General features: G+C 40.2%; 1 protein-coding gene and 1 pseudogene across 5 annotated transcripts in view; one reads left to right on the top strand and one right to left on the bottom strand.

Annotated features, from left to right (window-relative positions):
* Nucleotides 1-18252, bottom strand: part of Rabep1 (rabaptin, RAB GTPase binding effector protein 1) — a 98382-nt gene that overhangs the window by 25243 nt on the left and 54887 nt on the right. For all 5 annotated transcript variants that reach the window (XM_006533750.4, NM_001291143.1, NM_019400.3 and 2 more), the window contains 4 exons: nucleotides 17256-17391; nucleotides 13080-13258; nucleotides 9346-9477; nucleotides 81-548 (listed from right to left, as the gene is read on the bottom strand). In XM_006533750.4, the coding sequence (XP_006533813.1) occupies nucleotides 81-548; nucleotides 9346-9477; nucleotides 13080-13258; nucleotides 17256-17391 (915 nt within the window). The remainder of the gene's footprint in view (nucleotides 1-80; nucleotides 549-9345; nucleotides 9478-13079; nucleotides 13259-17255; nucleotides 17392-18252) is intronic.
* Gm12322 lies at nucleotides 7272-8639 on the top strand (annotated as a pseudogene).

Below are 18252 nucleotides of genomic sequence, written 5' to 3'. Positions count from 1 at the left end.
GTTGAAGGCTAGCTTGGGCTATATGAAACTGTGTCTCAAAACAAAAAGAGAACAAAAGAAACAAGGTCAGAATATCTCACCTCTTTCTGCAGGAGATTCCATTCCGTCTCACTCACTAAGCGGTAACCACTGGGAGATACATATGCACTCTCCATACCCTGGGTGACACTGGAGAGGAGGGATGCTGTCTCCTCCTGCTCAGGTGTCATTGCCTTAATTGCTCTTTCTTGATCTTTGGTTAACATAAATCCACTTGGCATCTGCAGTGACCCAAGGGACACAGTATCAAAGTTCTCAGACACAGAATCTGCTCCAACCAGTGGTCCAAAATCCGACTCATCCAAATTTCCAGCAGATTTCGCTTTGTAGTTATAGCCTAAAGCTTTGGATTGCAATGAGCTTGAGGTTCCCAAGCTGTCTGTAGACTGAGCTCTCCTGAGTCCATCTTTAAACATGTCATTGTCCGATTTACTAAATGGATCTCCAGATGGTAACATCAAGTCTGCATCCAAGGAATGGACTGACCCATGGGTGCTGTCTAAATGCTCCTGAAATGTGAAAATACATTATTTTCAAGTTAGATAATTCTCTGAACCACCATGTAATACATACATACATACATACATGCATACACACATATACACATACACACGCACACACACACACATATATATATAACACCACATATTAAACATACTCAATTTTCTGCCTTCATATAATCACTTAGCCATTTATCAAGTAAATCTCTTCTGTTTGTTAGGTAATATTCAGGCACAGGTTAGACATGTGAACAAAATACAACCTTTTGTTGTTGTTGTTGTTGTTTTCAAGACAGGGTCTCTCTTTGTAGCCCTGGATGACAGGGTCTCTCTTTGTAGCCCTGGATGTCCTGAAACTCACTCTATAGACCAGGATGGCCTCAAACTCAGAAATCTACCTGCCTCTGCCTCTGCCTCCCAAGTGCTGAGATTAAAGGCGTGCACCGCCACCGCCCGGACAAAATACAACTTCTAATTTTAAGATGTGTACAGTTTCTTGAGTGTTTAAGCAAGTAAACAGGCTCTTATAATACTGTACAGGCCCATACAAGATAGAGGTCAACTCATGTTCTGGGACTCGAGGAGAAACAGCTGGTTGAGAAATGAGTTGTCAAACATCACATGCAACTCAGTATTAGGTACATTAAGTGTGAAGTGCCTGTTAAAGACCCAAGTACAGACATTCACCAGACAGATAGACGGAAAAGTCTTTGGACAGACAATTGGAAATAACCATTGTACAAAGATAACTAAATGCAACTGCAATCCCAGCATTTAGGAGGGATCAGTACACAGATCTCTGTGAGTGCCAAGCCAGCCTGGTCTACATACTGAGTTACAAAACAGCCAGGACTATGTAGAAACATTGTCTCAAAAAAAAAAAGCAACTAAAGGTACAATGGCAAATCCTACAAAGAAAGTAACAGATGGTGGTCAAGGGCAATGTGAATAAGAAATACCACTGTTTGGGAGAAGAACAAAGGAAGGCATAGCCAGAACAGGAATAAAAGCAGAGGATCATACTGTGAAGCCAAGTTTCAAGCAAGACGTAAGATTAAACACAGAGCAATGGGAAGAAGCCAAAAATACAGTGAAAATCACATAACTCCCGTCTACGGGAAATGTCCAGAACACAGAGATATAGCAGACTAATTAAAAGAGTCTGGGGAAGAGGTATAGAATGTCTGGGAGGTGTTGTGTGTGTGTGTGTGTGTGTGGAGAGAGAGACAGAGAGAGAGAGAGAGAGAGAGAGAGAGAGAGAGAGAAATGTTTTCAAACTATACAAAGGTAGTAACTACACAGCATTGAACATATTAACTGCCTAGGAATTGCACACTTGAAATTGCTAATTCTATGCTGCATATGCACATTTTATGCATTTACTTATATTAACTATTAAAAACTGTACAAGAGGTAAATGCAGAGTACTGCTACTGTACAATGCAATTACACAGTGAGGGGTAACAATGAGAAGCCAGGCGGTGCTGGCACACAACTTTAATTCCAGCACTCTAGAGGCAGAGTCAGGAGGATCACCGAGTTCAAGGCCAGCCTAGGCTGGTCTATAAAATGAGTTCCAGGCCAGCCAAGGTTCATAAAGATGCTGTCTCAGGAGAAAAAAAAAAAAAAAACAAAACAAAACAAGGAGGGTCACGGTTCTGCAGATAAAGGGGCTTGCTGCAATCAGATAATCTCAGATAATCTGAGCTTGATCCCCAGGACACTCAGGAAGGACAGAACCAACTCAGAAAGAGGTCCTCTAATTACCAGATGCACTCACACACACGCTCGCATGCACACAAGCTAAATGTCAAAATGAAATAATAAAAATGAAAGGTAACAAGTTTTTTTGAAATTGTATTCAATTTAAATTACTACTCTTGGGCAGGAGAGGTGAGCCAGTGGTTAAAGGACTGGCTACTCTTGCCCAGGACCCAGGTTTGGTTCCCATCACCTATGTGGTGGCTCACAACCACTTGCAGCTCTAGTTCCAGGGGATGCAATGTGCTCTTCTGACCTCTGCAGGTACCTGCATACATGGAGTACATATGCATACATTTAGGCACACACACATAAAACAAATAAATCCCTTTTTAAAAAGATTAAAATTATTTATTTAAACTTTATGTGCACTGGTGTTTTACTTGCATGTATGTATGAGGGTGTCAGATCTCTGAAGCTGCAGCTGCATGCACAGTTGTGAGCCACCTTGTGAGTGCTAGGACTTGAGCCTGGGTCCTCTTGAAGAGCAGTGAGTGCTCTCAACTGCTAAGCCTCCTCTTTAGCCCCAACAACTCCTTAAGATAATGTTAACCTCTATAGACAGGGTCTCATCATGTAGCTTTGGCTGACTTAGAACTCACAAAGATCTGTCTGTCCCTGCCTTCCAAGTGCTGACATTAAAGGTATTGTGTCAACATGTTGGACCTATTTTTTGTTTGAAATACCGTTTTATGGACCAACTAGAAAAAAATGGAGGGGCTGGAGAGAGGGCTCAGCAGTTAAGAGCGCCAACTGCTCTTCTGAAGGTCGTGAGTTCAAATCCCAGCAACCACATGGTGGCTCACAACCATCAGTAATGAGATCTGATGCCCTCTTCTGGGGTGGCTAAAGACAGCTACAGTGTACTTACATATAATAAATAAATATTAAAAAAGAAAAAAAAAGAAAAAGAAAAAAGAAAAAATGGAGAATACACCAGTTGATGTTCTTGTTTTTTATTTTCAAGTGTTTTAAAACTCTTGCCTGGTATAATAAAAAGTTGATTATTGTTAATTTCTCTATTTCTTTTCTTTCAAATATTTTTACTCATTTGAAATTCAAAATTGCTGGGAAAACAAAACTAGTTTAAGCTATTGATGGCAATTGTCCCAAATTTAAAAAAAAAAAAAAAAAGGAGACTAAAAACCCATTCTGTAAACTTTCAAAATGAAAATAAATTAAAAAACCCCAGCAATCAGGGCTGGAGAGATGACTCAGTTGTTTAAGCACAGACTGCTCTTCCAGATGACCCAGGTTTGGTTTCCAGCACCCACATGTTGGCTAACAAACGTATTTAAACTTCAGTTCCAAAGGAATACAACACTGCACACACATGGTGTACAGACAGGTATGCAGGCAAAATATGCACATACACAAAATAATATAATAAAATAAATTTAATTAAAAAATACTATGATCACACATGTTGTAGTGACACAAAATCAATGGAGAATAGAAAGAACAATTTTAATGGCCACTTAAAGAATTCTAGTTGGGGCTGGAGAGATGGCTCTGTGGTTAAGAGGATTGGCTGCTCCTCCAGAGGTCCTGAGGTTCAGTTTCCATCAACCACATGGTGGCTCACAACCATCTATAATGGGATCTGACGCCCTCTTCTGATGTGTCTGAAGACAGTGTACAGGAAGGAAGGAAGGAAGGAAGGAAGGGAGGGAGGGAGGGAGGGAGGGAGGGAGGGAGGGAGGAAGGAAGGAAGGAAGGACTCCACAGACATGCCATGACACAGAAAAATAATAAATAGAAAAACAAAAGGCTATTCTGTAGTCTTTCTAATATATACTTCTAAAGTACTTTATCTTAAAAATGTTAATGCCTTTAAACTTAGCTGTTCTTTTCCTAAGAACTTGAACAATAAGACACGTTACAATGATTTTTTTGTACAAGAGAAATTATATGTAATAACATTATAGTGTTATTTAATGAAAACATTTATATCAACAAAAATAATAACCAATTTGATAAGGAGTATGTTAACCATGTTTATTCTATAGGTCGTGTTTGGGCATCTTGGAGTCCTTACTTGGCAGAGACTATGTACCCTAGCATTACCTACCTAGGGTCACTCACCACATGTAAACCGAATAGTCTAAGATTTATAACCCCAACCACCTCCTTTATCCAATTTCACCAAGCCATTACTTCTCCTGCTCCAAATCACCCAGGAACAGGTAGGTCCCAAACAATTAAAGCAATTCCTATGCCCCAAAGGCTTCCAGAATTATTCACACTAGCCAGCCCCAAGTTTCTCTCTGAGCCTGCACAGCATGTCATGGCTCTCAATGCTGGGGAAAGCATGTGATGGCGATGCACAGCAGTGAGTGGCATAATACGTGTTCAACACATACTGGGCTTGAGAGAAAAAACACAGAAAAATATAACAGCAAACTGTTCCAAAGATACTGACCTCCTCATGCTGTCAGCCACCTGATAAATTAAAGCCTCGTCACAAGGTAGCAGGGAAATGGTCAACAGATTATGGTACATTTATATTAAAAGACTATTAAATGGGTTAAAAATTTAAGGGTGACAAAACCTTAAAGTAGATTTAAGCAAGTAGGAACACTCATAAACATGCAGTAACAATATAGAGTATATTTGTAAAGTACAAATATACAGTCAGGCATGATGACATATACCTGTAATCCCAGCACATGCAAAATAGAAACAGAAAGCTCAGAAGCTCAAGGCTAGCCTGGGTTACATAAAAGTTTGTCTCAAAAAAATAAAGCAAAACAAACAAGCAAAATAAGTGGGAACATACTTATATTATCCTGGGAATGAATACAGAAATAGGAGATTGACAAAACACTAGAGACAGTTGTCTCTGGGTGGTCTAAACAACTATTTTTATTTGTAAAGCCCTTCCTGCACTTCACAAATGTTCCATATTTTCCTATTCCTTTCTTAGTGAAAAAGCATATCCTAGGTCCAAAAATAAAGATGATGTAATATTGTTTAAAAATATTAAATGTCCTTAGCAATAAATCTAAGTCTGCAAAGTATTTCATATTGATTTTAATTTACCAGCCAAATCAAATTATCATGAATCTGAATATAAAACAATTATATTCAACACTGAAAATGCAAAGTATCAAGTCTGAAAGTAGAAGTAGAATCAATCAATCTCTCTCTGTCTCTGTCTGTCTGTCTGTCTGTCTGTCTCTAACTCGTGGGGGTGAAGGTTGCAGAGAACTGAACCTAGAACCTCATACACGCTGGCAAAGCACTCTACCACTGAGTGCATCCCCCAGCAGAAAGTCTAAAATATATTTTAAAGGCTTGGAAATAATATGTATGGTAGGAGAAAGCTATTAAAAACAGAACCAAAAATAAGAAAAATACTTCTTTATAAATCACACATTCTCCTTTCCTGTTTTCTAAACATTACTGGATGGATTACTGCATGATGCAAATGCCATGCAATATCTGGCTGAACACAAAGATACAGACATTCTCCTGGGACTCTAAGTATTAAAAATGCAGAACAAAATCAGCCAAGCAGCCTTTGGTGTATGTTCCAGAACAACGACAAAAATGTACAAAACAGTGGCACCATACTTCCTAGTGTCTGACAGAATTCTTAAAAAATAAAAATAAAAATAAATTTTTTAGGGTCAAGCTGTCAATAAAGATGAAAATACAAGCCATCTGAAACTGTACTGCACATGGCTCAGAGTAAATCTATAAACTAAACAGAACAAGATACCTGTTAGGCAAATATGGTCAACTGAACTGCAACTTCACAAGCTGGGAAAGGAGGTGAAAGTGAGGGAGGTGTGTATGATGGAAATCTCCACCTTTCCAATGCTGGATATCAGACACAGGGCCTTACACATGTAAGCAATAACTACTAAGCTCTAGCTATGGTCCTTAGGAGGATGAAATTATCAGCAACAGGGATGACACAAACAGGACTTACAAGAATGAATCACAAGCAGCCAGGCCTAACTGTCGTGAAGTTAAGAACAAGGGGTAAAGCTAGAAGGGCCACTCAACTGGGAAAGGAGGACCGTTGGGTTTTACCCCAGAGGCACCAGGCATACAAGTTATTTCCTTTACTAAAGAGGAAGCAGCAGCATGAGCTGTGAAGGATGGACAGGAGAACTTTCATAACCAGAAAGAGCAGGGCAAGCATCCCACATGAAGGAACCAACAAGTGATGGGGACATCTTGGCACAAGACAATGGCGAATATGGCTACTAGGAGATTCTTTCTGGTCCAAAGAAAAAGGTCAATGGTAAAAGTACTTGCCACTAAACCCAAAGACCTAAGTCCCATCTCCAGGTCCCATAAAATGAAAGGAAAAAACCAGGCCTCTGACCTTCACATGTATGCTGAGGTGTCTTCAGACCCTCCCAAACATATTAAAATAAATGTTTGTTTTTAAAAAAACCTTCTTGGGGCTGGAAAAATAGCCCAATGGTTAAAAGTACTTGCTGCTCTTACAGAGGACCTGAGTTTGGTTCCCAAAATCCATGTCAGATAGCGCAAACCACTTTTTTTTTTTTTTTTTTAAGATTTATTTATTTATTTATTTATTTATTTATTTATTTATTATATGTAAGTACACTGTAGCTGTCTTCAGATGCACCAGAAGAGGGCATCAGATCTCATTACAGATGGTTGTGAGCCACCATGTGGTTGCTGGGATTTGAACTTCGGACCTTCGGAAGAGCAGTCGGGTGCTCTTACCCAGTGAGCCATCTCACCAGCCCCAAGCGCAAACCACTTTTAACTCCAGCTCCAAAGGATCTGCTGTCTTCTAGATAGTGTGGGTATGTGTACACATACACACAAACTCACACCCACACATAAGTGTGCCCACACACCCAATTTAAAAAATTAAAAAGAGAGAAAATTCTTTCAAATGGTTTCAACAGTCTACACAAATTTCTACTAAGTGACGTAGGTTACAGTAGTCAGTGGTGGTTTGTGTTTGAGAGCGACCTGACCATGACCACACTTAAGGAAGAGATGAGAACAGGACAGCAATGCTGCAGAGTATGGAAAGTTAAAGTAGGACACTCAACACAGAGGCCCTTGCTACATAGTAGGTGTTAAGATGCCTCTCTGTTCTTCCCCTTCCCAGCACCTGCACCCTTCCTTGAAACTTCAATGTATCCTGCCGAAGTTAACCTTCTACCCTCAGAACTTATGCCCTACACTGGAACTGAACAAGTGGCAAGCTTCTATAATCAACCCAAACGTTCAGGAAGCTGAGGAAGGAATAACCTTGAAAGCAAGAGCAAGGTCAGCCTGAACTACATAGCAAGATCCTGTCATTCCCCCCACCAGAAAAGCAAGTGTTTAGCAATATTTATAATTCACATTAAAAACAGACACCAAGGCTGGAGATGTGGTTCCCCAAAGAGCACTCTTCCATATGTGTTTGATTCCCAGCACCCACTGGGATCTCCCAAACATCTGTAATTCCAATTCCAGGGAATCTAATGCCCTCTTTTGGCCTCTGTGAGCACTGCATGCACATGGTATATAGACAAATATGCAGGTAAAACACCTACATTTAAATATGTATCTGTATATATGTGTGTGTATGAGTGTGTGGGTATATGTACATGTGTGTATGTGTGTGTATAAAGTAATATATATATAGCATATATATGTAAAGGGACATCAGGCAACTCTTGAAAAGTTTACATTTAAATGTGTCTTATCCTTCCCCCTGACCCCTGCTATTAACTCTGTGCTTAAATACGTAATTTTAAAAAAAAATTCAATAATCCTCCAATTCTACTTCAAAACAAAACCAAAAAACATATCGTTTAGAAACCTGTTCTGGCTTTTCATCAAGATAGCGCCAAAAGCGAAGAAGGAAGCTCCTGCCCCTCCCAAAGCCAAAGCCAAAGCCAAAGCGAAGGCCTTGAAAGCTAAGAAGGCGGTGCTGAAAAGCGTCCACAGCCACAAAAAGAAGAAGATCTGAACGTCACCCACCTTCCAGCAGCCCAAGACCCTGCGGCTCCTGAGGCAGCCAAAATATCCTCGGAAGAGTGCGCCCAGGAGAAACAAGCTTGACCACTATGCTATCATCAAATTCCCACTGACCACTGAGCCAGCCATGAAGAAAATAGAGGACAACAACACTCTTGTGTTTATTGTGGATGTCAAGGCCAACAGCATCAGATCAAACAGGCTGTCAAGAAACTCTATGACATTGATGTGGGCAAAGTCAATACCCTGATAAGGCCCGACGGAGAGAAGAAGGCGGATGTTCGCTTGGCTCCTGATTATAATGCCCTAGGTGTTGCCAACAAGATTGGGATCCTCTAAACTGAGTCCAGAGACTAATTCTAAATATACACTTTTTTTTCACCATAACAGAAAAAAAAACAAAAAACCTGTTCTGGTGTATGACATTTGAAAAAGAGCAGTAAAGAAATATCTAGTAATTTTAAATGATGAATGAAACAGCATGTTTCAAATAGTGTTAAAATGCTGTAAGAGCAACTGCAACAATGGAACAACGAACATTTATCTCATTTTCATCTACCTACTTTCCACACAAACAAGGTGCCCTGGTCAGTATTTTATCAAGTCGACACAAGCTAGAGTCATTTGGGAAGAGGAAGTCAAGTCAAAAAAGATGCTCCCACTGGAGCATTTGCCTGTGGGCAAGCTTGTAGGACATTTTTTAATTAATTGAGGTACAAGGGCCCACTCCATTGTGAGCTATGTCAACTTGGGCAGGTAGTTCTGGTTGTGTAAGAAAGCAGGCAGAGTAAGCCATGAGGAACAAGCCAGAGCCACATTCCTCCATGGCCTCTGCATGAGTTCCTGACACCCCAGTTCCTGCCCTAGTTTCTGCTCTGACACATGATGGAGTGTGACCTGAAATTTGGTCTTGGTGTTTAATCACAGCAATCGATACCCTCACTAGTCTACAAGGTAACTGACTGCTGTAGAAATACACTAAAAATTATGAATTTGTGTATAAAAGTTTTTTGAGGTCCCTTGAGTCTTGGGCTCCTACCCAGCACATAGAGTAACTGTAGTCATGGATTCACTTCACCTCTTCATTTGATAATGGGGTTGAAGATTCTTCTTGAGTTAAAGCACACACTACTGGTATTTTTACTTCTTCTTCGGTATCTGTTTTCTTGTTATCTTTTCTCTTATTGACCCTTTGTTGTTCATCCTCCTCCTAAAAGTTAAGAAGAAAAAGCACCATTTAGTTACCCGGGTAATCTATATGTAAGCATTATATAGTTCTTCCACCACTCAAAACAAGAGCAGAGATCTTTATGAGAACCGAAAACTGGACACGAGATAATTTGTTCTGTATTCAGTAGAAGGGACCTCTGGTCATGACAAACATTTTACTACTATAAGCACAAAGGAAGCAAATCAAAAAGCAACATTTAAGAAAGCACACTGTATGAAAGTAAGACAAACAAAAGAAAAGCAACTCCCTGGTCCAGATAACCCAAAACAGGAAAACTACATAAAATAAATCTTATCTCACCACGGAAAACAGAAAAAGCTATCCTGACATCATACTCCCATTGAAAACACGTACAAACTCTGGTACTACCAATGGGAGCTGTAATCCCAGCGGCCCAGAGGCTGAGTCAGTAGGCACAAACTCAAGTCAAGTTGTGAGACACAGTGAGACTCTATCTCATAAAACTGAAAGACAAAGAGGGAAGCGAGGGGAGGGAAAAAATAGGATGTGAGAGGCATACATAAAACACAAAAGGATGCTCAAAGTCCAAGTAACAACCAGCTCAACAAAGATAAATCTACCTTTTCTGCATAGTGAGGGGGAACAAACATAATTATACAGAGAAGTACATGAAGAATTCTGCAGGAGGAAAAAAATACAAACTGGCTTTTGTTTCATTTAAGAGAGCCAGCAGGGGCTGGTGAGATGGCTCAGCAGGTAAGAGCACCCGACTGCTCTTCCGAAGGTCCGGAGTTCAAATCCCAGCAACCACATGGTGGCTCACAACCATCCGTAATGAGATCTGACTCCCTCTTCTGGAGTGTCTGAAGACAGCTACAGTGTACTTACATATAATAAATAATTTTAAAAAAAACTTAAAAAAAAAAAAGAGAGAGAGCCAGCAGGGGGCTGGAGAGGTGGCTCAGCGGTTAAGAGCATGGACTGCTCTTCTAGAGGTCCTGAGTTCAAATCCCAGCAACCACATGGTGGCTCACAACCATCTATAATGAGATCTGATACCCTCTTCTGGTGTGTCTGAAGACAGCTACAGTGTACTTAAAATATAACAAATAAATAAATCTTAAGAAAGAAAGAAAGAAAGAAAGAAAGAAAGAAAGAAAGAAAGAAAGAAAGAAAGAAAGAAAGAAGAGAAGAGAAGAGAAGAGAAGAGAAGAGAAGAGAAGAGAAGAGAAGAGAAGAGAAGAGAAGAGAAGAGAAGAGGAGAGGGCATAGGCTGGGCATGTTGGCATACACTTTAAAAAAAAGAGAGAGCCACCAAAGGGAACCCAAAGTACATAACTTCTAGAGCTGAATATCAAAAGACAAGAAGAGGAACTTGCTCACTGAATGAGAAGGTCACTAGGGCTCCAGGGAGAAAGGAAGCACTTGTAAGACAGAGGCCTAGAAGACTAGACCTGTGGTGGACGAGCAAAGGGCTCACCAGATCGACATATGTGCAGGAGCATGGAAAGTAAGGGACCAAAAGCAAGTAAACTAACCTCCAGATTGAATGACTCAAGCGTGGGCACTGCCATCACCTTCCTTGGCCTGCTTCCTAATCTACAACAGGAAAGGCTATGTAATGCTTGCCTCACAGACTTTTTGTTTGCTGAGAAATTCTTTATTAAGCTTCAGCACAATGCTAGCTAACACAAGTATTAATGAAGGGCTTCAACAATCATCTTAAAAGTAAAAGACTGTTTTAATGAGATAAAAAATCTACACTTTAAGCAAGAATTTAAAAACAAAATTAAAATAAAAACTAAGAAACAAAATCTAACCTAAGTCATATATAGCATTTTAAAATATTTTAATACCTAAAAGAGCAGAGAACACTTTTAACAGCTAATCTAAGGAAATACTTGTACACATATACACTACACCAGAGAATACTGGTTGTGACACTCTCTGAGAAGGAATGGGGGTAGCTCTAGATGTCCACTATAGAGAAGGTAAAGTCAATTATGGTTGCTCTGCTACCAGTGAATAAGAGTGAGACAGAACTGGAATATAAACAAACCCAAGATAATGCTTATGGCAACGCAAAGTATAAAATAATACTCAAGTGTATGTACAAGTTATATGAGCCGGGCCATGGTAGCCTTTAATCCCAGCACTTGGGAGGCAGAGGCAGGCAAATTTCTGAGGCCAGCCTGGTCTAGAAAGTGAGTTCTAGGACAGCCAGGGCTATACAGAGAAACCCTGTCTTGGAAAAAACCAAAACCAAAAAAAAAAAAAAAAAAAAAACCCAAGTTATATGGGGAAGGCAATAATCTAGAAGACACTACCAAATTGATAGATGAAGTCACTGGTAGGAGTAGTGTGCTTGAGCACTTGACATTATTTCATTTGTATTTTAAAATATGTTCATAGACTTATTTATGTGTGTTGTCTACATGTATATATGTGTGTCATATGAGTGCTGGTGTTCTCATAGGTCCAAAGAGGACATCAGAACAGGGCATCTGATTCCCTGGAACAAGGGTGGATGGTTGTGAACTACCATGTGAGTGCTGGGAATTGAATCTAGACCTCTGCAAAAGCAACAAGTGCTCTTAGCCAAGGAGCCATCTCTTAAGTACCTCACTTTGTATTTAAAACAAGACCTTTTTCTATGAGAAAGTGTTAGTGTTTCATTACTCATTATTCAGTGGGGTTGGTTATGTGACAGGATCTCACTACCTAACCTAGGCTGCCCTTGAAATCATGATTCTCCTTTCTCTGCCTCCTAAATACTGGGATGTCAGGTGTAGGCCACTACTCCCAACCTCTACCCTATCATATTTTAATCAGACTTTTAAAGCAAGGTCACCACAAATTTGGCCTACTCTGAAAACTCAGAAATCCTAAGAGAACTACATTACTACTGAGAAGATGTTCTCAGAGATACATACAGCTACGTCCTTCGGTCTCCAAGGGTTATTTCTAAGTCACTTTCTTCCCACAAAAGATAATGTATAAAGCCAACAAAGTCCTCCCAATGGCTTGCTTGGGTTTGAACAGAATTTGCTGCCCTCACAGCCATCACTCTCCAATCGCACACCCAAGGGCTGGAACTATAAGAACGTGGATTGTAAGAACGTGCCACCACACCTGGACTGTAAGAACGTGCCACCACACCTGGGCTGTAAGTGTATGCCATCACATTTGGGTAGCTACTATGTTTTTTCAAAGTAACATTAAAAATAAAATCACTAAGAGTTAGAGATTTTGCACAGTGGGGAAGCATCTGCCCAGCATGAGCAAGACCCCTCAGTATGATCCCCAGAATCACAAATAAATGATAATAAAGTGTCACAAAGCATCTTGCTCCAGCTTAGTCAGCCTCCCACATACGCACTGTGATATGAACAGGAGCATGATCACTAACCATGATGCCTAAGAAACAACTGTCTGGGCTGGAGGGATAGCTTAGCTCTTGCTCTTGCAGAGCACCCACATCAGGAAATTCACAACTGACTGTGCCTCCAGCTTCAATGTGCACTAAACACCCCTTCCAAAAAACACACAGACACAAATACACAGAATAAAAAATAAAATCAATCTTTCAAACAAAGAAAAAAAAAAAAAAGCCCAATCACCTGGTCTTTCTTCTTTAGTTCTTCAACTTGTCGGAGCTGTTCCGAAGTTAACACAATCTCCATTCTCTGCATGTCTCTCATCAGCAAACGCTGAGATTCCAGAAACTGGTCGTTGGCCTTCTGCCATGTATGCTTTAACTGGTTGTGTTGTTGTCGTTCTTGTTCCAAGAGATGGCAAACTGTTTAGGAGCCCCCCCAATCAAAAACACTTCATTTTGATAGTGGGCAATTTCTTTAGCATAGGTCTACTACAGGTCTGGCCAGCATTCTATTCTGTGAGTTTGCCTTATGACTGACGCCAATGATCAATCTACAAGTGAACATGACAACTATTCCCACACTACCCCTTGAAACCAAAGTCACCCCAATTATGCCCTTAGGAACATTCAAACAACTTCTGTGCTTCATAATTTTTAGAAAACCTGAATAAACTTAAAAAAATGTTAATAGTTGCTTTACTGCAGGACTTGGAGCTGTTATTATAGTTATGGTAATTATCGCTAATGTTCTCTTGGGACACAACACATGATTACCATCCACAAACTTAATATTGAGAAAATATATTGTTTTAAAAGCCTTCAAAGGCTCATTCACAACCCATATGATAAAAGCACGGCCTCTGTAGAATTGTGTCTCTATGGCCTGCCCCAGGTCCACTACTCCAGTACCACAGTTTGTTTATTGTCTGTTGCACACTGAGTTGCTGAACTAGCTGGGAGGGTGGGGACAAGGGATGGTGGGCTGATTCACTGTGCAGCCTAGGAACCTCTCTGGGGTGTGCCACCACACCTGCTGAACCTCTTTGCTACATCCCCTTAGCTGTAGCCAGAGGTCTGTTCCAGGCTTCACAAAATACTTAAAATTTGACTTCAGAAAACAACAATAAAAATATTAAAAATAAATGTTAAAAGCATCATGTGACCATGACTTCTTTCAGCTGGGTATAATGACCTAAGTCTGCAGTCCCAGCTAATAAGGATCTTGAGAGCTCAAGAACAGTACCAGCAACTCCTGCCTCCAAAACCTCTTTTAAAGATTTATTTATTTTGTTTATATCCGTACACTATAGCTGTCTTCACACACACCAGAGGAGGGCATCAGATCCCATTACGGATGGTTGTGAGCCACCATGTGGTTGCTGGGATTTGAACTCAGGACCTCTGGAAGAGCAGTCAGTGCTCTTAACCACTGAGCCATCTCTAGTATTTCTTTAAGTACCCCCTTCCCTTTTTTCAATATACTGTATTTGTTTTGTGTTTTGGTTTTTCTAGACAGGGTTTCTCTGTGTAGCCTGGCTGTCCTGAAACTCAGTCTGTAGACCAGGCTGGCCTCGAACTTAGATCCGTCTGCCTCTGCCTCCCAAGTGCTGGATTAAAGGCAGGTGCCAGCAACATCTTTTGGTTTTTGGTTTTTATTTTTTAAAGAAACCTATCTACAGAACAAGAAGAACTGACCCCTCTGTTAGTGATCATGCCCCATCTCAATCCATTTCCCAGCAGGGCAGCTGTATGGTGCTCTATCCCACAGCTGCTGGGTCTGACTGCTAGACAGACCTAGGCTCCAAGTGAGTCTGTAACCTGTTGTTAGACTATTACACTGCTTCTCAATTTTTACTTCTTTTCTTCTCTTTTCAAGACACGCTTGGGCTGGAGAGGTGGCTCACAACCATCTGTAATAGGATCTGATGCCCTCTTCTGGTATGTCTGAAGACAGCTACTGTGTACTCATATAAATAAAATAAATACGTCTTTAAAAAAAAAAAAGGACATTCTTATTTTCCTGTATTTCTTATCCATATTTTAATTAGTTATTTTGTGTGTGTGGTAGGTTATGTGTATGTGGAGGTCAGAGGACAAACTGTAGAAGTCATTTTCTCCTCCTACCATATGGATCCTCAGGTCACCAGGCTTGGCCACTGTACCATCTTACTCACTCCAAGATACTTTTTTGATGTGCTATGTATCTGTAAAGAAATTACTGGAGTTTTTTATTTTTTATTTTTTTAAAGATTTATTTATTTATTCCATGTATATGAGTACACTGTAGCTGTCTTCAGACACACCAGAAGAGGGCATCAGATCTCATTGCAGATGGTTGTGAGCCACCATGTGGTTGCTGGGATTTGAACTCAGGACCTCTGGAAGAGCAGTCAGTGCTCTTAACCGCTGAGCCATCTCTCCAGCACCGAGGTTTTTATTTTAATTGCTTGTTTTTTCAGACCCAATCCAGGGCATTGTGCTTCCTAGGCAAGTGCTTTACCACCAACTAAGACCCCAACCACCAAAAATTACTTCTTTTACTTCCTCATTTTAATGATCGTTTGATTCCGTTCTTATATATATTAAGAAGGTTTTTTTTTAAAGATTTATTAATTTATTATATGTAAGTACACTGTAGCTGTCTTCAGACACTCCAGAAGAGGGCGTCAGATCTTGTTATAGATGGTTGTGAGCCACCATGTGGTTGCTGGGATTTGAACTCCGGACCTTCGGAAGAGCAGTCGGGTGCTCTTACCCACTGAGCCATCTCACCAGCCCTAAGAAGGTTTTATAATCTCAAAGATTATTTTAGAAAGGTTATGACACAAATTTTAAATTTATCTTAATCAAATTGAAACTTCTTTCTTTTGGACCCCACTGACAGTGTAGGTGTCTGATGCCAATAGCACATGTAAAAGACTGTTTCCTGGGAGTCAAAACCCTACTCAAAGATTGGGATACTTCCACATTTTATGTAGCAGTTCCTTAGGGATATATTATTTCAGTTTTCAACTATTTAGAGGGAAAGCTGGCTCATAGACAATCCTAAATTGTTCACGTCTCTATTTTCCACAGTGCTGAGGAAGCAGCAGTTATTACTGTGTATCTCAAGTGTTTGATTTTGTAGTTTTTTTCTTTTGATTTGTTTTGGGGGAGTTCTATTTGTTTGTTTGTTTAAAAAAAAAAAAAAAAGAGGAGTGCCTCAGAATTTGAATGAGGGCTCATTTACAGGGGAAAACGAGAAAAATTAAGCAATTATATTATGATCTTAAAAAGTATAAAATAGGGGGCTGGTGAGATGGCTCAGCGAGTAAGAACATTGACTGCTCTTCCAAAGGTCCTGAGTTCAAATCCCAGCAACCACATGGTAGCTCACAACCACCCATAATGAGATTTGACGCCCCCTTCTGGTGCAAATGAAGACAACTACAGTGTACTTTTGGATAGTAATAAAATCTTTTAAAAAAAAAAAGTAAAAGAAATATTGTTTCAAAGTATTGTGCTTTTAATTTTCAATTATGTATATATAAGTGGGTATGATTATATACACACAAGTGCAGGTGCATGCAGAGGTCTGAAGAGGAGGCTGGAAACCCTGGAGCAGGAGTTATAGGCAAGATGTTCTCTGTAAGGATAGTAGTGCTCTTAACTGTTGACCCATCTCTCCAACCCATGTTTGTTTGTGTTTTTAAGACTGAGTCAGCTGGGCGTGGTGGCGCACGCCTTTAATCCCAGCACTTGGGAGGCAGAGGCAGGCGGATTTCTGAGTTCGAGGCCAGCCTGGTGTACAGAGTGAGTTCCAGGACAGCCAGGGCTATATAGAGAAACCCTGTCTCGAAAAACAAAAAAAAAAAAAAAAAAAAAAAAAACAAAAAAAAGATTGAGTCGTAACCCAAGCTGATCTCAAACTAATGATTGCTCTACTTCAGTTTCTCAAGTGTTAAGATTATAGGTGTGAAGCACCACACCCAAGCCTCGTTGCTTCTATATTTTTTAAACTGTGGAAATACAGAGTTCACTTGCACATTGCATTACACATCTTCGTTAGTGAAATCAACCCCCCCCCCCTTAGACTGCTGTACTACATGAGGTGCTCTCTACCCCGCTCTCATTTTTGCTAATCCACTTCCCTCTGAATACCAAGCAGACTAAAGCACTTTAAACATCATTGTGTTCTACGCAGAGCTCATGCCTTGTAAAGTTATTGCTGACGCAGTGGTGGAAGGAGAGGCTACTTAGCAATGCAAACTCCTTTACATTAACTTTCACAACGGCTTTCAAACTGACTATAAAGCTTAAAATGAATCACTGGCATGCTGCACTGATGCTTTAGGATCTGATGCTGTTGTTCATCAATATGTATTTTACTTACATGGTTGGAATAAAGTAAAAGTATACACAACATATATCTACCTACCTTCATGCAGTTCTTTCCTCAATTTCTCAGCATCTTCCTGTAGCACAGATTTCTGAGTGTTCAAAACAGCTACGTACATCTCCAGGTCAGTCCTGCAAGACTTCTCGGCCTCCAGATAATGATTCAGCTCCTTAACCTGAAAGTGTAAAGCTAAGCCTTACAACCCCGGTAGGAATGGCAAATGAGGTAAAGCTAGATGGCTGTATTTTAAATAAGAAAGTAGAATAGAAATTTAGAAAATGACAGAATTGGCAGATGCTAGCCATAAGTCTTTAGGTTAAATCTATATGTAAAATCGTATGTAACTATTTTATACCATGCATTTCAAAAAGATAATTCAAATTTGTGCTTACAGAGCAATGCGTGCATATGCTTGGCTGTTCTCCTTTGCAGCAACAAAATCAGGATTTGCCTGTGTGTGTGCGTGCACACAAGCGCATTTGTATTACATTGCACATATATGTGTAGGTGCACGAAGTACATATGTATGTAAATCAGACAACTACAGGTGCCATCCCTTAGGTACAGCTACATGGGGGCTTTACTTTATTCTGTTTTTAGATAGTCTGTCACTAACACTGGAACTAACCTAGTGTGTAGGGTGGCTACACATTGGGCTCTGAGTATCTGCCTATCTCTTTCTTCCCGGGTCTTTTTCCCTCCTATAGGTTCCAGGGATTGAAGTCCAGCCCTAACTATATCTTCTCAGTCCCGCTCTCCTTTTAGGTAAGATAAAAATGGCACTATATTCTTACAACCTTTCTTTGATTTCTGGGGAGGTAATTCCAAATCCTTTACATTTATAAAATGGACTCACTTGGATCAATACGTATAGAAGTTAAAGAAGTTAAGGTGAGACGGCTCAGCAGGTAAAAGGTGCTTACCCCCAAGACTGATGGCCTGAGACTCATCCAGAGAACCCACATGGTAAGAGGAAGAGCCAACTGCCTACAGTTAGCCTCTGACCTCCATATGTACATCACAGCAGCTAAGGTTT

The sequence above is a fragment of the Mus musculus genome, chromosome 11, assembly GCF_000001635.26.
Source record: "Mus musculus strain C57BL/6J chromosome 11, GRCm38.p6 C57BL/6J".
Taxonomy (NCBI): Eukaryota; Metazoa; Chordata; class Mammalia; order Rodentia; family Muridae; genus Mus; species Mus musculus.
Note: the sequence above shows the minus strand (reverse complement) of the source record. Positions and strands in the feature narration are given on the sequence as shown.